This window comes from Schistocerca piceifrons, chromosome 1 (genome assembly GCF_021461385.2).
Source record: "Schistocerca piceifrons isolate TAMUIC-IGC-003096 chromosome 1, iqSchPice1.1, whole genome shotgun sequence".
Lineage (NCBI taxonomy): Eukaryota > Metazoa > Arthropoda > Insecta > Orthoptera > Acrididae > Schistocerca > Schistocerca piceifrons.
In genome coordinates this window covers 423,931,310-423,953,701 of record NC_060138.1, presented here as the reverse complement: position 1 = coordinate 423,953,701, position 22,392 = coordinate 423,931,310, and the positions used below count along the sequence as shown (strand labels likewise).

General features: G+C 44.4%; 1 protein-coding gene across 1 annotated transcript in view; it reads left to right on the top strand.

The window, feature by feature from the left end:
• LOC124732586 (leucine-rich repeat and immunoglobulin-like domain containing-NOGO receptor-interacting protein 4) overlaps positions 1–22,392 on the top strand; it is a 48,389-nt gene that overhangs the window by 10,973 nt on the left and 15,024 nt on the right. Inside the window, exons 2-4 of the mRNA XM_047248521.1 lie at positions 7,887–8,263; positions 17,328–17,762; positions 21,961–22,139. Coding sequence (XP_047104477.1) covers positions 7,887–8,263; positions 17,328–17,762; positions 21,961–22,139 — 991 coding nt within the window. The remainder of the gene's footprint in view (positions 1–7,886; positions 8,264–17,327; positions 17,763–21,960; positions 22,140–22,392) is intronic.

The window sequence follows — 22,392 nt, the reverse complement described above, 5'->3', positions numbered from 1 at the left end:
CAGTATCGTACTAACGTGATACGGGCCTCACAGAATAGTAATAACGCCAGAGGGTGTGATGAACCGCCTCAGCAGCATCCGGGGAGCGTATCTGCTGGGACGAGACAGGGAAACCATTAGCCGCGCCGGTGAGGGGCCGAGCGGGCGTGGAGAAATTTTGGCGGCCCAATAACAGGAGAAAACCCAGGTATCGTCATTATGAAAATTCCGTGTGGAATAATCAACGGCGGGAGAGTGTGCCAGTGTTAAGAGAAAAGAGTGCGCCCACAAGTAGTAGATCAGCTGTATACGCGGCAGTAGAAAATACATTCGCTGTCAGTGAGAACAATTTAAGTAGTGTTCCGGAAATCGATCATAAAGTGGCAGCTGTAATACCCGCAGCGGAACTGGAGATTGAGTTTAAGAATGATTCGCAATTGTTGAGAGAAGATCAGATGTCGGATAACACGTCCGTCATCGAGCGAGGGGATGCAGAGAGGGATGAGGTCTGGTTAAGGCAGTTCGGTCGCTTATACGACGAACTAAGAGATTATAGGGGTCTGTATGGGAGAAGTGTTTATGGGGAGCGCGTGCAGGATTTGCCACGTCTCGTCCCGCAAGAAGATAGTTTTTGTGAAATGATAGAAAGTTCTGGCCCTAATCGGCAGACTTTACTAGAAATAGTTGATGTTAAGGGGGAGCACGAGCAAGATTCGTCGTGTCTCGTCCCACAAGAGTTGGATGTTGAAGTAGTAACGGAAAGTTCTGGCCCTAACCGGCAGACCTTACCGAAAGTTTCAGTGGTAGAAGTAGCCGACCCATCCGACGCAAACCTCCAGTTTAAACATTGCGAAAGTATTAAGGAGAAAGATTGCGAAAATTTTAGTGATAGCCGGACACAATTGGTAGAAAAGCACATAGATTTCAGCGTGTATGAGGTTAGAGCTGACGTTGTGCGGTCAGACGGTAGCAGTGTGGGTTGCGCAGATCCAGAGGAAGTAATTTCAGATGCGACTGGGCACATTCCTCCAGGTAGATTGGCAGATGAGATCAATCTGACCAAAGGGGAATCAACGAAGGTGACAATTAGTGAATTGATAGCAAAGCAACACTCACTAGTTGACGAGTTACAGGAAAAGGTTTCGGTATTGGAGGCGAAGCTACAGACTAAGCCTCAGGACAAACGTGTTAAAATTAAAACTGTATGTAAACAGAGGCTGAAAAAGCCGCCAGATAAATCGGATTTAGGATCAAAGCCGGATGGTTTTTTCTGGAATGACCTGGATATAGACGAGGATTTACTGTGGGAAAATAAAGAAACAGTCGAGGACAAGTGTAGACAGATAGTAGTGTCCGTTAATATGCACGACCTACAACTAAACGTGTTGATTGACACCGGGGCAGAATTGAGTGCTGTATCTGGGAAAATATTTGAGTTACTGAAAGACAGACCTGGCATCGTAGTTATGCCAGTAACAGGAGTGAAAATTATCGGTGCTACTGGGAAGGCCAGTAAACCGGTCACAAAACAGATTTTTGTCAACTTCGAGATATGTGGGGCACGATTTGAACAAGAGTTTGTCGTCGTGCCAGACTTAACTACGGAAGTAATTATCGGGTTAGATTGGCTATTAAAGTACCGTGCAGTGATTAACTGCGAAAGCAAAACTTTGACATGTATGTCACTAGATAAAACAATGGTAGTTGGTTTTGACGAGGCAGGAGACGGTGTGCATAGGCAATACCAGCCTATACACATTGTTAACTGGCCGGATGACATTGACGTAGGAATGAGTTTGAACTGCCATAACATGAGGAATTTCGGCATTGACAAAAGTGTAGAAAGTGAATTGGAAGAGATAATCAAATTCCCTCCACGGATTAACATTAGTATTGGTGTGAAAAAAGATCGTTTGCGAGAAGTAATGAAGCTAAAGCCGATGCTCGCATACGTCGTCATGACGCTAAAGCGCGTTTTGCTAAGTTTGCAATCGGAGACTTAGTACTTGTAAAAGCTCATGAGAAATCGAGCGAGTTAGAAGATTTAAGGATGTGCCATGTTGCGATGCTTTTGCCTGACCTAGAGATCATTAAAGAACTTGTAATTAACAAGTAATTAATTTTGATTAGACGTTTAACCAACTGAAAAATCCAAGCTGCTAGTTTAAGTTTTCAGCTGAGTCACAGTAGATTAAGGAATGTAAATATGCTTTTGTAACTAGCTGTCAGATTTCATGAATGTGTGTTTTATTAGTCATTGCCGATGTACTTAGACGCTGTTTTAAGTTTCAGGCTAGTACATGCGTGTGATGATGGACAGTGTTGATTTATCCACTGTGATAGTATTAAGGGACTCCTTGAGATTACTCGGGAGTGAGTTTTTCCGAAAGAATTCAGTGAAACAGACGTTCTGGAAACGCCGTCACAAGGGCGAGTGAGATCAAGCGTGCCGCACACGCGGGCGCAACAATACTGGCGAGGCGAGCCGCTGTCGGCTCTTGTGCCGCTGTCCGCATTCTTTGTACTTGCGAGTACGGAAGGCGGAATTGTTTTTCTTCCTGGACAGCTGAAAGAATTCTGCTGTTAATATTTATGTTTTTGTCGATCTGCTGTACATTATTTTCTTGTTTAGCTTTAAATAGATTCTCGTGACGAGAATATTAATTACGAAAAGGTTATATAAAATGTGTAGTCTATTTAATTATTAATTTGCGTATTTTGATCTACCTGTTTTTATGACCATGTACTCTGATTAATTTTGTAAATAGTATTCCATTTCTTGATACTGTTAGGAATTTTGACGATTTTGGAATAGCTAAACCATTTTCTATATCTTCTATGAATTTTAATATGTTGTCAACCTGTTTTATTTTGTGCAAGATGACAGAGTGGAATAAGATTAGGAGTGTCTCCACTCAGTTATTATGGTCTAAAAATTGATTTATGGTTAATTAGACGAATGCTAAATTTTGTTGATGTTTTGAGCATATGCATTTCCGCTGTTTCTTTTTTGGGACATTTTCTGAGTCTGTTTACGTTACACGGACATCCTCAGACAATGTGGGGCACGTGTAACGCCGGAAATGCATATCCTCCTATTTCCATCTATTGTACTATTATTTTTTTTCCTTGTTTTGTTACCTCAAGATATGACATTTCTGTCTCTTTATATATTGTAATTGCTTTACTGTTTATATATATATATTTATGCATTTATGTCGATGTATAATTGGTTTGTTTCGTAAATATTATTTGTATTTTTACGCTGGGTCTTGCCTAGGGAAAACTGCTATCGAACGATTACATCGATAGGTCGTGTGAAGACTCAAAGTGTGTAGGATCTTTGGTAGGGTTAACTCTGCCGCGTGAAGCGCGGGCAGAACGGTGAGAGTCTGGCGGGGAGTGGCGAGTGGAGCAGGTGTGTTGTGTGACGCTCCCGCGAGTTGCCGCGCTTTCGGGGTTTGGCAGCATGTAATTGCGCTCGACTCGCGATGATAGTTTCTGACATGGTGTCGCGGACGGGAAGCATTAGCTGGCGCACATCAAGAGCCCGTTTCGCCTGGTGACCGTGTCGAGAAGAAGGCGCGCCAACATCCAGCTTCTGCAACAGCGACGGCCGACAATGAGTGACTGTCGCCACCTCCTCGATCGACGGCTTCAAACCTTCAATCAACCAACAAGGAAGACTAAAAGCACGTAAAGTTTCAGAACTGTATGGCAGACCTCAGCTTTTCAAATTGTTCCATTTGCCTCGCAAAATTACAGCAACTTAGCATGAACCTTTGTTGCTCATTGTCCCAATTGCATTGCCAAGCAGGGTCCCTTCCTTTTTCGAAATGAACCCGAGTGTCGTTGAAATTCAAACGCCAGCATTAAAATAATATAATTAGATTTCACTGCTTTAATTTCAAAGTTCAGTAGCTGGCTACAATATTTAGGTTACACGAGCACAAATTTAGAGTGCGAGTTTTGTTAGCATATTTTAGCTTACCTGTGACTGCAGCTCAGCTTGGTACGTACTAAATTTTACTATTGTTAATAGTTCAGAATCATTTAATTCAAGTTCAGAGTTAAATCTCTTGTTTCTAAATTGCGTAGAGTCAAGTTGCTTTTGAAATGATTGTTGAGGTAGTCCAAGACTAACCGTATTTTACTGGATTTCGATGTGCTTCAGAAAGAAAGCTCACTATTAACTTCAGTCACTAAATTAACTTTCGATTTTCCGGTTTTATTAATTCTTTTGCTAAATTAAGTCAGAGTGTAGCGAAATTTATTACTTCTGACAAACTTTCAGTTTTCACACTACACGTGTCAACCTTCAGTTGCCACGCTTCTAGTGTTAATTATATGTGTAATAACCTTTCTTTTTCGGTTACTATAGTAATTGTCCTTAGGACTGGCGACCGTTATTTCCCCCAAATCTCAAATATCTAATTACCGCTAGTTAATTGTTAACGTAACGGCCGCACATTTACTTTCTTTATTAACTTTACCCCTTTTCAAAATTAATTTCCACCAGTTTCATTTGCATTTTTCCTTTCATTTAGATGTAACCCTTTCCTCCCTCTTTACCGATAGATTAACTTCGGTGACGATTGCTTTTCCCAAATTTCCATTAGGTACACGCGGTTTAATTTTTCACTGTCATTAAGGTCGATAAGTGAGGGGGAGGTTACAAGGTTTTGGCGTAGTGATACTTCCAGCAGGCCGTGGCTCGAACTCCCCCTGCAGGAAGTAGTGCTCGGAATGTCTGTTTCCGTTATCTTGTGTATAAAATAGCCGGTCTTTACCATGGTGCTTTTGGTACGCCTTGGACAAAGACAACCCCCTCCTCTGTGGTGTAATATGGGTTGCCAGCCCTCAGGGGCTACCTTGGCATCGGCGTAACACGTTCTGTACTGATTTCACAATGGATGTCTTTGTTTATTTTTTGCACCTTTATTTAATAGTGTTGCCATTTCTTCCACTTTCCCATTAGCCATCCAAATTAGTGGCTCTCTACAAGTAAGGTCGTAGTCCGTGCCTTTCTGATACTATGTAGAATCCTAACATGACATCCCGATGACCCACCAATATTTGCGTGGAAGAGCCAAAGATACCCAGTATCGTGTAGGGGCTCCGTGAACACACAAAAGTGCCGCAACAGGACGTGGCATAGACTAATATCCGAAGTAGAGTTGGAGGGAACTGACACCATGAATCCTGGAGGGCTATCCATAAATCCGTAAGAGCACGAGGAGGTGGAGATCTCTTCTAAACAGCACGTTGCAAGGCATCCCAGATATGTTCAATAATGTTCACGTGTGGGGAGTTTGGTGGTCAGCGGAAGTGTTTAAACTCAGAAAAGTGTCCCTGGAGCCATTCTGTAGAAATTCTGGACATGTGGGGTATCGCATTGTCCTGCTGGAATTGTCCAAGTCCGTCGGAATGCATAACGTACATGAATGGACGCACGCTGTCAGACAGGATGCTTACGTACGTGTCACCTATCTACACGTATCTAGGGGTCCCATATAACTCCAACTGCACACGCCCAGCACGATTACAGAGCCTCCACCAACTTGAGCAGTCCCCTGCTGACATGCAGGGTCCGTGGATTCATGAGGTTGTCTTCATACCCGTACACGTTGATCCGCTCGATACAATTTGAAACGAGATTCGTCCGACCAGGCAACATATTTCCAGTCATCAACAGCCCAATGGCGATGTTGACGGGCCCAGTTGAGGCGTAAAGCTTTGTGTCGTGCAGTCATCAAGGTTACACGAGTGGGTCTATGGCTCAGAAATCCTATATCGGTGATGTTTCGTTGAATGTTTCGCACACTGACACTTGTTGATGGCCCAGCATTAAAATCTGCAGCAATGTGCGGAAGGCTTGCACTCCTGGGACGTTGAACGATTCTCTTCAGTCGTCACTGGTCCCATTCTTGCAGGATTTTTTTTTCCGGTCGCAGCGATCTCGAAGATTTGATATTTTACCAGATTCCTGATATTCATGGTACACTCATGAAATGGTCGTACGGGAAAATCCCCAATTCATCGCTATCTCGGAGATGCTGTGTTCCATCGTTCGTTCGCAGACAAGACGCCACGTCCAGACTCACTTAAATCTTGATAACGTGCCAATGTAGCAACAGTAACCGATTTAACAACTGCGTCAGACACTTGTCTTATATAAGCGTTGTCGACCGCAGCGCCGTATTCTGCCTGTTTACGTATCTCTGTATTTGAATACGCATGCCTATGCCAGTTTCTTTGGCGTTTCAATGTATCTCTGGCACTAGCTGGGGGCAAGCTCTTCTCATTTACACCGCCCGAAACTCGCGCACTGCGGCAGTCAGGTACAAGTAGCGCACATTGCCGGTTCCTACCAGGTGTACCGGTATGGAATGCGCTTTAAGATACAAAAAGTGTCGATAGGGAACATTTGTTGTGAACGAGCCTTAATTTTTTTTGTTTGGTTGGTATGACATCTGTCAAAGATATTTAGTATACATCAAGTCATGGAACAAACAACATCATATGTTTTCATCGTGTTAACAACGTCGAATTTTGTACCAGAAAGTGACGATTTGCGGAAAGCATTAATTTTTTGTTTTCATTTTTAAAAAAGTGCTGCAGAGTCGCATCGAATGCTTGTCGAGGCGTATGGTGAGCATGCTCTATCAGAAGCAGCATGCAAAAGATGGTTTCAATGGTTCAGAAATAATGATTTTCTTGTAAGAAATGAAGAACGTGGAATACCACCAGAAAAGTTCGAAGACGCCGAATTGCGAGCAATATTGGGTGAAAATGATACTTTGAGTCAGAAGCAAATGGCAGCAATGCTATACGTTGCACAACAATTTCTGACCGTTTGAAAGCTATGGGAAAGATCCAAAAGTGTGGTAAATGGGTGTCACATGAATTGAATGAAAGACAGATGGAAAACCGAAAAACCATTTGTCAAATTTTGCTTCAAAGACATGAAAGAAAGTCAATTTTGCATCGAATTGTTACTGGCGATGAAAAATGGATTTATTTTAAGAATCCTAAACGGGAAAAAAGATGGGTTAATCCGGGACAACCATCAACATCGACTGCAAAACCAGATCGATTCGGCAAGAAGACAGTGCTCTGTGTTTGGTGGGATCAGAAAGGTGTGGTGTATCATGAGCTTCTAAATACGGTGCAACTGTGAATACTAATCGCTACAGACAATAAACGGTCAATTTGAACTATTCATTGATCAGATAAAGACCAGAATGGGCCAGAAGACATGGCAAAATAATTTTTTTAGACGACAATGCACCTGCACACAAAGCAAAACTGGTTCAGGATACAATCAAAACACTTGGCTGGGAGCTGCTACCCCACCCGCGGTATTCACCAGACTTGGCCCCTTCCGACTACCATTTGTTTTCATCAATGGGACACGCGTTGGCTGAGGAACACTTCGATTCCTATGAAGAAGTCGAAAATTGGGTGTCTGATTGGTTTGCTTCAAAAGACGAACATTTCTATTGGCGTGGTGTCCACAAATTGCCAGAAAGCTGATCAGAATGGATAGAAAGCAATGGTCAGTACTTTGAATAAAATGTTTTTACTTTTCAATTCAAAATTAGTGTTTCATTTTCACAAAAATACGCTCATTTCATACCGGTACACCTGGTACATTCTATTACCGTATTACGGTTTTTTCGTGACGTCGCTTTCACCGTCCAGGTGCCAAACTAAACAAACGTCAGCTCACACGACACACATTTTTGGCACTGATGTGTAAACAAAAACGACCACGTCTAACAGGCGAAACTCAGTGGAGGAATACAAATCCAGGGGCGTTGCCCTAGAGTCGCTTGGTATTGCATAAGGAAACCGCTCGTACAAAAGGGGCTTCCAGCATGACGTGAGAATGGTGGTGAGTGCAGGTAGCGGCCAGCCGCCCCCGCCGCGGCAGAGGCGGACAGCGGGGTGGCGGACGGCGAGCTGTCGGTGGCGGCCCCTGGCGGTGCTGGGGGCGGCGCTGGCGCTGGCGCTGCTGGCGGCGGACTCTGCGGCGGCCGCCATCTGCCCGTCCAAGTGCCAGTGCGACGACGAGACTCTCGAGGCCTCCTGCACCGACGCCAACCTCGAGGTCGTGCCCATCCAGCTGAACCCCGACGTCAAGCGCATCAACCTGCAGGGCAACCGCATCAGCAACGTCCACTTCACACTCGACCTCTACCCCAACCTGCGCCATCTCGACCTGTCCCGTAACAGGATATCGTCGCTCGGAACGCTCAACTTCAAACTGCAGACCAAGCTGGTGAGTAGCTGTGCTACCGGCTGTGTTTTTTTTTTTTTTTTTGAGTTGTGCGTTACAATGATACGAAGGACATTTTATAAATCTCGCAAGCTATTTTTTTTACTTACACGTTTATTTTTTTAAACATTGTAACACCCCACCCGTTACTTCGCTGGTTTTGGCGTGTGTTCACCCCAACTAATTGACTAACAGATCAACAGAGAGTGCAAAACTGCCGCAATATCGGATAACGCAAAAAAGTAATATGGCCCTGTGACTCCTGATTGAACTGCGGTGGCAGTGTTGACATTAATTTATTCAGAATTGATCACTTTTAATTACAAAGGGGTGCACATTAATGTTATATTCATCTATTCAACACCAGATTCAAATGTTGAACATAAAATTAATTAATAAAGTGACTTGGGATTTCAACTACTTGATTGAAAACAGATGCAGTCGATTAGCACAAATTTATTTTAACTCCCGACCTTCAATCATCTCATTACAAGACTCTCCTATCAGGCAGTGGTAATAAATTGCGTTTGCGTGGAGTAAAGCGCGATAACTCAAAAGTAATTCCTATCGACTGACCCAGGCGTAATGCGAAGTGCGAGAAGAATTCTACAATACACGGCCCATGAAACCCTCGTGGAAACTTTGCCGACATGATCCAACAAATTAATCGGTGGCCGGAGCGGGCGCAATATCACCGAATACAGCGTGGCGGAGCGGCGTCGTTGTGTGGACGTCGGACGACCTCGTGGCGCTGCAGGGCTGCGCTCCACTCCTAGCTATCTTTCTCAGTACATAGCTAAACCAAAACTTTCTATCTCCAAGCTCAATCGTTCCATTTGCTAAGTCCTAAACTGCAGAGATGCTCACTCTTTCTCAGGCAAGCTGAGTAAAGAACGCCACGTCCGCACTCTAGGCAAGCTGGGAACGGAAGACCTCTACGGAAACTTCTCACAGTCTGCTCTTCGCCTCGGTTTCCCCTCCAGCAAAATCACTAATGCCAATTGCAGCGCAAGTCGCTTTAATTATGCGTCGCTTCCCAGCGCCAACCAATGCCTCCTCTGGGAAGTGAACAAATTCCCACAAAATTTCCCTTCCTCTCAACTTCTGCTATTTCGCTCCTCCCAGGCCACCCATCAAGGTTAGCGTCTGCACAAACACCAATTTTTCCGGAATTCTGACGCCCAGGAGAGTAATTCAAATTCCTTGGTCCTACGTTCCCGTCGGAGGCCGGCGTATTTCATGCTGTCGCTCTTCACCTGATTTACTTCAGGCTCTGCGGACCGTGAATTCAGCGTGAAGTTGCTATAGTCACGAACACGCATATTTTGACCTCTGCTGACCGCTCCACCGTAGCTTTGCGCGGCTTTCTCGCATGTTTCACAGAAAACCGGACGACAGACATTTATCAACAGGCGTATAAGTTCTCCGTCTGTTTCCCGGTACACCAGCATGGAGTCGGGGTCAACCACCCACTCACTGTCACTCATCTTAAGGCGGCTGGAGGCCGCGCACCGTTACCGCTTTCTCAGAGCTTGAGCCGCCCTAAGCTACCTGTTGTCGCTTCCCTTAGCCGTTCCCCCGTCGGCCACGGTCAATTTTGAGTACTTCCCTGTGGTAAACTAGCCTCCAGTAAATCGACACGTTTCCACGAAGTTTTCATGTCGTGTGAATTACTTTAAAACCATCACCCGACATTAATTATTCCAATACGTCCATACTATATCGTCTACAAGATGCATTGTGCCTTGTCAGTCATTTTTGTTCAGCCCTACTGTTCGCTCAACGTGAGTTAGGTGATGTTTAATGACTTCATGTAAGGGGCATAGTTCTTGCCATCTTACAATATTTTTTTCACTATTTCTTTACACCGCTACAATATAGTTTCCCCGCTTCTCTATGACTAAATACCAAAGTCTTGGAAGCTCCATTATTCCATCCAGGACACCCCGTCTGTTCGTCTGTCGAATGGCTCGGGTACCGGTGGTAGAAAGCTCTTCCGGAGAAAGATAATGAAGATCACGCATACAGTTTGTCAACTTCAGGAAGAAGTCTACGTCTGGTGGACTCATGTCCGGGCTGCAAGGAGAATGAGGCAATACTTCCCAGCCGTATCTGCGCAGTTTTTGGGCTACAACATTGCTGATATGCGGGCGAACATTGTCGTGGAGAATGAGCGGCCTAGCCTCGAGCAATAGAGGTGGCGCTTTGTGCATTTTTCTGCCCAGGTTTTACGTGACGTTACGACAATACTCTGCTGTGATACTTGTTCCAAACGGGACTCTATCTGTCATGATGATTCCTTGATGATTATAAGCAAAAATCATCATTTGTTTGAGCTTTGAGCCACGCGGGATTAGCAGAGCGGTCTAGGGCGTTGCAGTCATGGACTGTGCGGCTGGTCCCGGCAGAGGTTCGAGTCCTCCCTCGGGCATGGGTGTGTGTATTAGTCCTTAGGATAATTTAGGTTAAGTAGTGTGTAAGATGACCTTAGTAGTTAAGTCCCACAAGATTTCACACGCATTTGAATTTTTTGTTTTTTTTTTTTTTTTGTGCTTTGAGCGAGTCAAAATTTCTTTTGGGCGTGGAGGATCTGAAGCTCTCCACTCATTGGACTGTGATTTCAACTCCGGTTCAAAGTCTCTAATCCAGGTTTCATTAATAGCGGCAATTCGGCACTATAATCCTTTACCTTCACGATCGAATCGTTGTTTGAGCAACGTTGCAAAGTCTAGGCGTTTCTACTTCTCTTCAGCAACCAAACAGTGTGGGACCCATCTCGCAGAACATTTTTCTTCTTCAAATCACTTGTGAGAATACGGAATACTGATGTCGGGGGAGTTCCCATGGCTTCGGAGAGTTTCTCAAAATTCGCACTGCGATCCTTACAAACCGCACTGCAATCTTCTTCAAGAGCAAATGCTACAAGTTTCACTCTTCTTTCATCTGTTGACGTTTTTGGCCTTGCGGATTTCGTATTATCGTCTGTGCTCATACGTCCACCACTAAAACGATTAACCCAGTGTGAAACTGTACTACGATCCACTATTAAATATCTTAGACCGCACTGTGCATTTCCGTCGGGTTTTTGCCGCGTGAAGTATTGATCTTGATGTACTACCTCTGGTCTACGACAGTCACATTACCTGACTCCTACAGGGTCCGTTTCTACCTCTCGGCAGTTTTATGTTAAGAGTGCACAGCAAAAAAATAAAAACATGTGCTTCTTCCTCAAGCTCCCAACAACATCTGATGTAACTGATTGTTATTGCAACAAACAATCCACAGTAATACCAACTTGTGCAATATCTATTAAAGGTCCCTCACATTTCGTTGGTAGAGTACTTGATTTCGGAATTGCGATGATAAAACAGTCGCGGTCCAAACCTCCCATTCCAAAAGTAATGATTTTTGGAAGAACACTTTTATTAAAATTGGGTTCGGACGCACTTAGGAGTTTTCAGAGAACCTCCCTTGAGAGGCCGAGCAGCATAGTGCAGTGATAGTGCAGACAAACAGCTAGCTCTCAAACAATGTGTAAAATACTACACGACTAATATTGAAATTTCCATTGAAACATACAGTTGGTGAAACAAAGAACAGACCGTGTTATAGTAACAGCACACTGCTTTGAAACTTGAAGTATCATGAGCTTCGCCACCACTTATGTGTGTCAAAAATTACCATTATTGCTGTTTCTCACTCAAACGATCAATTATTGCATGCAGTCAAGTTATTTAGATTGGTTGTACGTCTGAAATTCATTAGTATCTAATCATAACAAAACGCGAAAATTATACAAAATTATCCTCACCAAAATATTTGGAACAAAGACAAATAACAACAAAGAAAACAAATTTTGTCAAACAGGAATACCACTTGAGCACAAGCCTTTGAAACGTCGATCAAAAACGCCGATTTACTCACAGGAAATGAAATGCATCCGTGATAAAATACTCTAAACGAACAAAAACTTAGCTCAAGTACATTAGAACACGGTATTCTCTATTGTAATGTGTTCGATTCCCGTCCGGGTGGGGGATTTTTGCAACCCGGGGCTGGGTATTTGTGTTGTCCTCATCATTTCATCATAATCGTCATCATTAGTGACAGTGGTTAGACTAGACTGTGTACAAAAATTGGGCTGTGTAAAAATTGGGACTTCGTATGGGCGCTGATGACCCCGCATTTGAGCGCCCTACAAACCAATCATCATCAGTCCTCTGACACATGGTTCTGAGCAGATAAGGCGGATTGCTGAGTATGTAATTCTGAGAAGATGAAACGGGTTGCTGACGCAACTACTTGGATCTGAAGATGATCCTGGGTTATCGAAACATGTAATCTAATTAAAAATGATGATTTCTTGATGTACATACGACATTTCAAACACCCCCATGAAAAAAATCACATAGTGTCATATCGCAAGATCTTGCTCGCTAATTCATGTTACCACTGCGAGGAATCGCACAGGCAGGAAATTTCTCTCGTAACAAGTCTATTGTTGCAATCGATAAGTGACAGATTGCACCATCTTGTTCAGACCATAACTGTCCAGCATTCATACGATCCATCTCAGACCACAAAGCACTCCTAACATACTGCGGTAGCGTTTGCCGTGCACAGTTAATGCGTTTCCGGCGCCATCTTGGAAGAAGTACGGCCCATTTTCGCCCTCAGCTCAAATTCCACGTCACACAGTCGCTCGTTGTAAAGGTTTCTCCAAACTTACTCGAGGGTTTTCTGTGCCGCAGATCCTGCAATTTGTTTGCTAAGAAGCCATTCAGTAGAAAGTGCACCTGATCAGTGAACACTATTTATTTTCGCTTCCCGCTCTTTGTTTGTCAAACATCCAGTGGGAACATGCTTGCCGCTTTTTGTGATGGTTTGGCTTCAGCTCTTGTGCCAACTGAATTTTGTAAGTGAAAGGTCAAGATCTACTTTTAAAATTCGTTGCATGCTGGTTATGAGAAATCCAATTGTTGTGAACGTCGTCGAAAATATTTCACCGTACTTAAACCAACATTATCACTCACATGGTGATGTTGTCCACAGAACATCTTACTCGAAGATAACTCGAGAGTTTAATGTCCGCAAGCGAACCGTTTTTCAGAAATTAGCAGTTCATCACGTAGATTTATTGGGTGTATTACGTTGACCAATCACTCCATGGAGTTTGCGATGGGTCTCTGCACAACATTGACCACATTTGTAATAAGTTTTCACTGCGAGAACAACCGTTGTTAACCACAAAGAAAAGAAATGAAAATCGTGCAACGTTCAGTGCAGCCAACTTACTAGAACAGAAGTTGCAGGCATTTCAGAAAGTCGTTCTTTATGGGGCTCCCTTTATTTAAGAAGACTTTTTATTTAATAAGACTGTTCTTTCTAAAAAAAACTGCAGGACTGTTGACACAAGTAAGCAGAAAATAATCATCAGTAAATTGCAGCTATGTTGGTGCGTACACCAGATTTGGAGGACCAGGTTCTACAATAATGAGACAAACGCAATTATAAACTCCAGGCAAGTGGCCCGCCAACATCGTGTAAGCCAAAATACGATTCTGCGTGTCCTGCATGACAACCGCCACTATCCCTCTCGCCGGCAACGATTGCAGGGATTATCAGCAGCGGAAATCCCTCTATGAGAAGATTCTGCCGCGGGTCGTTTAGTCGTTGCGTGCACACCGACCCTTTCCGGATATATGTTCATAGGATCTGTTTTGCTCCATTTCCATTCAGGAATCCATCACTGCAGATTGTCGCCCAGTAGCTTTGCACGACTGCAGGGACTACCCCAGCATGCCGCCTCCTCAACTCAAATTCCCATTGACAGCGCAGCCCATTTAGTGTTGGGGTTGAGAAGTGGGCCAACTAGGGTGGGCCCCGCAGTTGTTCAAAGCCACCGTGGCAGGGTGGCGTAGTCGATAGCGCAAGTGCCTAGTGAGCCAGAGATTCGGGTTCCAATGCCGGCCTCAGTACCAATTTTCTTTCGTCGCATGAGTCTGCATATGTGAATCCTAGATGTGTGAGACTTCAATAGGTCTTTGGAACCATATAGTTTCATTTGTAATAAATATGTTAGCGTAGTGACTCTGAAAGTGTATCCAGAACGAGGAACGCCGTCTTCGAGATATGTCTTCCGTACATATCGGTTATGTTTCTGCACGGGTACCCCTTTATTTCTGACGAATGTCTTGCAATAAGGACAGCTTACGCGTATTTTGAAACAGTGTGAGCCGTGGCGGCTTATCTATTTTGGTAGTCGCCTCTCATCTTTCACCGCTGGTCTTTGAAACGAGTGGCTCCCTCTGGAGGGAACCGTCACGAACAAGGGATTTGGTTCTCATTGGTTGTGGCAATAAGGCCTGTGGAGCGGAATCAAAAACAAGTTATCTGGCGGCATCCGGTCTATCGGTGCAATAGGGGAAAAGGGCTGTCCGCGGCCTGAAGGAACCTTGTATCCATCGTTAAGCATATCAGTGGAGCTTCCGCCCCCCCGGTAACTGAGTGGTTGCCCGCACGGTCGCTCAGCGTGTTCGGTCAGAGAGCTGCTTTGCCTCTGTAATAAAAAACTGAGTGGAAGAATCAACAAAACGAACATGAACTGATGTCATGTGACGTCCGCAACGACCAAACACAACGATCAATAACGAATAAAAATGCAAAAAAAAAAAGTGGTCAGCGCGATAGATTGTTAATCCTAAGGGCCCGGGTTCGATTCCCGGCTGGGTCAGAGATTTTCTCCGCTCAGGGACTGGGTGTTGTGTTGTCCTAATCATCATCATTTCATCCCCATCGACGCGCAAGTCGCCGAAGTGGCGTTAAATCGAAAGACTTGCACCCGGCGAACGGTCTACCCGACGGGAGCCCCTAGGCACACGACATTTACTTCAGAGGAGCGTGGAGTTGGTTACGACGGAGGTAGCGGGCTGCCAGAGGTGTGCTCAACACAACAGACAGGTGTTTACGCTGCGGTTATTTTCGTCTCCGTGGTGATACACTGCAGTGGCTTTCCCGTGGTTAAAGAGAAATTTGACATTAAAGTCTATTAAATTTTGTTTCCGTAAGACTTCCAAGTTGTGTACTGGAACTTTTGCTCTGATATGCCTTGGGAATGATTTTTTTATTAGCTAATTGGATTATTTTACTGGCCTGTAACTGATGTCAAATGTTCTTGAACGGAGGCCACTGTGCTAGGCAGCCCCGGCTGTTGTTGTGTTCTTACACGTGCCATCTATTTCGCTCATGGCATTTTGGTAACGCAGCTTGGTGTTTAAAGCAATTTCAAATTGTAAACTTCGTGCCTGTCTGAGGTAGGAGTTACGAATTAATATCGCAAATTCTAACTTGGGATGACTTTTCCTATTTGGGATGGCTTTGATTTTGCCATATCGACACTAAATTATGTAACCCAACTAACATGACCTTATCCGCTAATGCTGGGTTAATGAGTGATTAAGCACGGTATACTACACTACTGGCCATTAAAATTGCTACACCAAGAAGAAATGCAGTTGATAAACGCGTATTCATTGGACAAATATATTATACTAGAACTAACATGTCATTACATTTTCACGCAGTTTGGGTGCATAGATACTGAGAAGTCAGTACCCAGAACAACCACCTCTGGCCGTAATAACGGTGCTGATACGCCTGGGCATTCAGTCAAACAGAGCTTGGATGGCGTGCACAGGTACAGCTGCCCATGCAGCTTCAACACGATGCCACAGTCCATCAACAGCAGTGACTGGCGTACTGTGACGAGCCAGTTGCTCGGCTACCATTGACGAGACGTTTTCAATTGGTGAGAGACTGGAGAATGTACTGGACAGGGCAGCAGTTGAACATTTTCTGTATCCAGAAAGGCCGGTACAGGACATGCAAAATGCGGTCGTGCATTATCCTGCTGAAATGTAGGGTTTCGCAGGGATCGAACGAAGGGTAGAGCTACGGGTCGTAACAGATCTGAAATGTAACGTCCACTGTTCAAAGTGCCGTCAATGCAAACAAGAGGTGACCGAGACCTGTAACCAATGGCACCCCATACCATCAGGCCGGGTGATACGCCAGTATGGCGTTCACCGCGATGTCGCCAAACACGGATGCGACCATCATGATGCTTTAAACAGAACCTGGATTCATCCGAAAAAATGGCGTTTTGCCGTTCGTGCACCCATGTTCGTCGTTGAGTACACCATCGCAAACGCTCCTGTCTGTGATGCAGCGTCAAGGGTAGCCGCAGCCATGGCCTCCGAGCTGATAGTCCATGCTGCTGCAAACTACGTCGAACTGTTCGTGCAGATGGTTGTTGTCTTGCAAGCGTCCCCATCTGCTGACTCTGAAATCGAGACGTGGCTGCACGATCCGTTACTGCCTTGCGGATAAGATGCCTGTCATCAGGACTGCTGGTGATACGAGGCCGTTGGGATCCAGCACGGAGTTCCATATTACCCTCCCGAACCCACCGATTCCATATTCTGCTAACAGTCATTGGATATCGACCAACTCGAGCAGCAATGTCGCGATACGATAAGCCGCAATCGCGATAGGCTACAATCCGACCTTTATCAAAGTCGGAGACGTGACGGTACACATTTCTCCTCCTTACACGAGGCATCACAACAACGTTTCACCAGGCAACGCCGGTCAACTGCAGTTTGTGTATGAGAAATAGGTTGGAAACTTTCCTCATGTCAGCACGTTGTAGGTGTCGCCACCGGCGCCAATCTTGTGTGAATGCTCTGAAAAGCTAATAATTTGCATATCACAGTATCTTCTTCCTGTCGGTTAAATTTCGCGTCTGTAGCACGTCATCTTCGTGGTGTAGCAATTTTAATCGCCACTAGTGTATTTGTCTTGAATAACAGCCTTTAGATATAATTATTTTAAGCTGTGTTTTTGCTGCTGTGGCTGAATGATATGTGCTTATCGTTAGTAAATGAACTCACGTAGTAATAAGTCTGTTTCAGCACTTACTGTATACCGGCGTCTCAAGGTTTCTCAACAGAGTTGTGTTGATTACGAGGTGCCGAGCCTTTACACGAGGCTGCTTTTGTATGCGCAGGTGACGCTGAACTTCAGCCGCAACGACATCTCGTCGCTGAGCAAGGACACGTTCAAGGGCCTGAAGTCGGTGCAGGTGCTGGACCTGAGCTACAACCAGCTGTCGTCGCTGGAGGGCGCGGCGTTGTCCGAGCTGGGCGACCTGCGCGCGCTCAACCTGACGGGCAACCGCGTGTCGGCGGTGGGCGAGCGCGCGCTCGAGCGCCTGCCGCAGCTGCGCGAGCTGCTGCTCGACGACAACCAGCTGCTCGACGTGCCGGCCGCCGCGCTGCGCCGCCTGCCCGCGCTGCAGCGCCTCGGGCTCGCAGACAACCTCATCGAGGCCGTCGCCGAGGGCGCGCTGCCCGCGCTAAGAGACCTGCGCGCGCTCTCGCTGCGCCGCAACGTGCTCTCCTCCATCGACCGCGCCGCCTTCGACGGCGTCCAGTCCCTCCAGGTTCGTGCACACACTCTCTCCCAGTCCACCGCTCGCACCTCCCCCACTTCCCAAAACCTAACACCACATCACCCTGTTTCTCCACTCTCACCGCTACGGCATCGCCTTCCCCGCCCCCCTCTCCCGTTAGTGGTGACACTTAGAAAGTGGTCCGATAATTGAAAAACAGCAGCGATAATTCTCTCATTACATACCTGTCGTAAAACAGGGCAGTTCGGCTTTTGATGACCTAAGATAGAGATATTTCGTTCATAAAGATGTACTGAGCTTTACACAGGGCGATAATTTGAGTAAAATGGTAGTAACATTTAGCCTCTGATATTCCTTAACTCGTTTTACATTGAAGAATCGCTTTACCTGTTTGTGGCGCAGTAGCTGAGTACACATTACATTCGAGGGCTCGCGTCTGAACTTTTGTACATCCCTCTATGAACTATGGCCATCTTTTGTGCAATAGTGATCAGCTTTACGTCAAATGTACGGCTTATAATCTTCCAGTTGCCGTTCTGATCGATTTTTCATGGCCAGTATCCACTCAAATTTAGTTCATCATCATCAGTTATCTGCTATATTAGCAGGTACTTTGCCTCTCCATTTTCTGCGATCCATTGCTTCCTTCTTAGGGCTGCTGTAATTTGTGCTGTCCATAATGTCATCTAGTACCTGGAATCTCTTCCTTCCTCGCTTCCTTTTCCTTCTACATAACCTTCTAAAACTGTTTTTATCAGTCCGTCATTCTTTTTAATATATGCCCAATCCAATTTCTTTTTCTTCTCTTTATTCCATCTAGTAACTGTCTTTTCTCTCCCACTCTTCTCAGTACCTCTTCATTTTTTACTCTGTCCATTCAACTTATTCTTTCCATCTTCCGCCATGTCCAGATCTCAAAAGCCTGCAGCCTTTCTCTGTCTTTTTTCCTCATAGTCCATGTTTCAGCGCCATATAGAAGAACACTCCATCCAAGACATTTTATGAGTCTCTTTCTGAGTTCTCTGTCCAGACCGCAGCAGAAGATTCTCCTTTTCTTATAAAACGCCTCTTTTGCCATTGCTATCCTTGTTTTAATTTCTGTGGTGAACTTCCAGTCGGTGTCTATCCTGCTTCCAAGATACTTAAAATTTTGCACCTGTTCTAGTGTTTCTCCATTCAGCATAATTTTTATTTCCTTATTTCCTCCTAGTGCCAATACTTTTGTTTTATTTGTGTTAATTTTCATTCCATATTTTTTTCCGTTAGTTGCAATGGTGTCCACCAAATCCTGTAATTCTTTTTCCCCTGTGGCTAGAAGGACCATGTCATCAGCAAATCTCAAACACCCTACTCTTCTTCCTCCAGTTTCTACTCCTTCGTCATCTAATGAGCATTGGTCAATCGTATTTTCCAAGTAGAGGTTGAAAAGAGTAGGTGATAAACAGCATCCTTGTCTTACTCCTTTTCCTAGTCTGATCCAGTTTGTACTTTTTCCTCTCACTTTAACTGAAACTTTTTGATTAAGATATAATGAGTTTATAAGTCTTCTGGTTATCCAGTCCACTCTCTTTTCCCTCATTATAGTCGCCAGCTTGTCCCAAACCACATTGTCAAATGCCTTTTCTAGATCGATGAAGCACATATATAGGTCTCTTCCTTTTTCAACAAAACTTTCTCCCAAGATTCGTAGGAGCCCTATTGCATCTCTGGTGCCCGTATTCCGTCTAAAACCAAACTGCTCCTCGCCAAGATTCTCCTCCATTACTTTTTCAAGTCTTTTATTAATTATTCTTAACATCACTTTGGCTGCATGTGAAATGAGGCTGATTGTCCTGTGCTCGCTGCATTTCTTGGTTCCTTGTTTTTTCGGTAATGGAATCATTACTGTTGTCAGAAAGTCCTCAGGCCACTCACCACTGTCATATATTTTATTACATAACCTCAATATTTCTCTTATTCCATCATGGTTCAAGCATTTTAGTATTTCTCCCGGTATTGTATCTGTACCTACCGCTTTGCCATTTTTCATTGCAGCTATGGCAGACTTTACTTCTTCCATTATGATGATTCGTCCTTTCTCGTCATCACTTACACTGTTGTGTGATTCAAGTTCCAGAGTTTCTGGTTTGCTATTTGTGTCATATAGCTCTTTTATATATTCTTCCCATATCTGGAGGACATCGTCACGATCTTTGTACACTACCTCTTCGTCTTTACTCAAAATTTCCGTAGTAGCACTTCCTGCTCTGTTGTGTTCCCATGTCATAGTTTTTACTCTGTTGTATAGTAAGACGTATCTTCCCTTCCTGTCCAGTTCTTCAATTTCATCGCATTCCTCTTTTAGCCAGTTTTTCCTAGCCTGCTCTGTTTCTCTTCGCAGTTCATTATTTAACTTTCGATATATCATTCTTGCATCTTCAGTGTTCTTGTTTTTCAATTTTCTTCTCTCCTCCATCTTGGAAATAATTTCTTGTGTGACCCATGGTTTTTTTAATCTTTTCCCTTTTACATATCCTATATTTTGCTGTCCTGCCTTAATGATTCCTTCTTTCAGCATATTCCAATACTCGTTGGCATTATCAGGTGCTTCTTTGTCTCGTAATGTGTTTAAAAATTCCCGAGATAGCATTTCTGTAATTTGTTCTTTGTTGGATCTTATCTTCTCTAAATCCCACTTCTTCACCATGGTCGCCTTCTTCAGTTTTTTCATTCTTATTTCTATTCCTGCCATAAGTAAGTTGTGGTCACTTTTAATATCTGCACCTGGTAATGTGTGCACCTTCTTGATTCCATTCCTGTATCTTTCTTCTTCCAGTATAAAATCGATTTGGTTTCTGTATTTATCCCCTGGTGATTTCCAAGTGTAGAGCCTCCTCTTGTGGTTCTTGATCCATGTGTTTGCCGCTATCAGCTGCCTTTCCCTGCAGAAGTCAATTAACCATTCACCTCTGTCATTTCTCTTTCCAAGACCATGACTGCCTATTATGTTTCCCTCTTTCCCTTCTCCCACAATGGCGTTCCAGTCTACCATTACTATTTTGCAGCATTTCTTATTTCCGTTCATTATTCTCTCTATTATATGATTCTTTTCCATCTCTCTTTTAAGGTTTTCTAGTTTTCCTGCTTGTAGCAGAGTACTGACATTCCAGGTACCAATTCTCGTTTTGATTTTTTGTCTCCTTTCAAGTTGTCGTCGTCCCCCCCGGAGATCCGAATGGGGGACTATTTTACCTCCGGACACTGAAGTATAGGTTGGAAAATGAGAGACCCCTAGCCCTCGAAACCTAATAGCGTCAGGGTCGGAAAAGAACAAGAGCTGGCCGAGGGTGGCCAGACAGGAAAGATAAAAGTGAGGAGCCTGACATAAGTAAGTGGAAGCAATGCCAGGACTCAGCTCGGAGCCCCGTGGTCGCCAGCCACGTACCAATAGGTGTGACTCCCTGAGGATCCAAATTTAGTTAAAGGCTAGTAAAATTAATGCAACCGAGCTGCAGAGTTCACAAACAGGTAAACAGGCGACGTTTAAGAGCTGAGACAGTCTACTAACCATCTAGTGCTGTTCCGATTTAAATACAGCCTGGCTGTTATTAATTTCAGTTGAGACTGTCAATGGTACGAGAATGCTCAATGTACGTAACTCAGAACGAACAGAATGCATAAATAAATCTCTGTTTACTTAACAAGCATATTTACAGTTAACGGTTGAAGTTCGCACTCGTTACTGTGGTTAAAATACAACCTTGCGTGGTAGGTGGTTAGTAGAGTACAGATGAAGATACAGATGGTTAGCGTCAGTCTGCATTATCCCCATGGAAACTACGAAAATTTTTATGTAATACATTGTATGATAATTATTATTCATATGCGGTGGTTAACTTTATTCAGTTATCCATTTTTAATCAGAATAAAACTTTCTTAACACAGTCCCCTAGCACATATTACTAATTCTTGCATTAATGGCGTTACACTGCATTACTCTTAGTATGCATCGATTACTGTTCGTATCCATTACTGTTCCAAGCGACGAACTCAAAATTCTAATTGCTTCCACCCGACCCAAGCGTACGAAAACGCATCTGCTCTCAACTGAAAAGTATGTTGTCGACACGACATTGCTCAACAACCGTCTGCCGAGTTAACAAAGAACTAAGCCTGAGCAGACACGGTACGCTTACACACAGGCGCCGACCCTCGTTTCACAGCGGCTCGCCGCCTTCTTATATTGCAGAGCCTGGACGTGAGCGACAACAACTTGACGTCGGTGCCGACGTCGCAGCTGTCGAAGCTGGCCGATCTCGTGGACCTCGACCTGAGCGGCAACACTTTCGACACCATCGAGGCCGTCTCCTTCCAGAGTCTCTTCGAGCTGCGGCAGCTGCGTCTCAGCCGGCTCCGACAACTACGCAGGTAAACTCCGCACCTTAGAGTTTTCCAGTTGATTATTTCCACAACTTCTTTCCGCGTATGAAACTAATGTCTTAGCTACCTGCTTTTATAACCTGTCTTAAAAGAGATGTGCTGGCACGCTGAACTGACACGGGTTTTCTCAGCGGGAAGTGTAAGAGCGATAGAAGCCTTCAAATCCTCATAGGACCGTCCAGATTTGATTCTTCCTCAAATTCCCTAAATCCCTACAGGGTGACTTAGGCACGAAAATTTT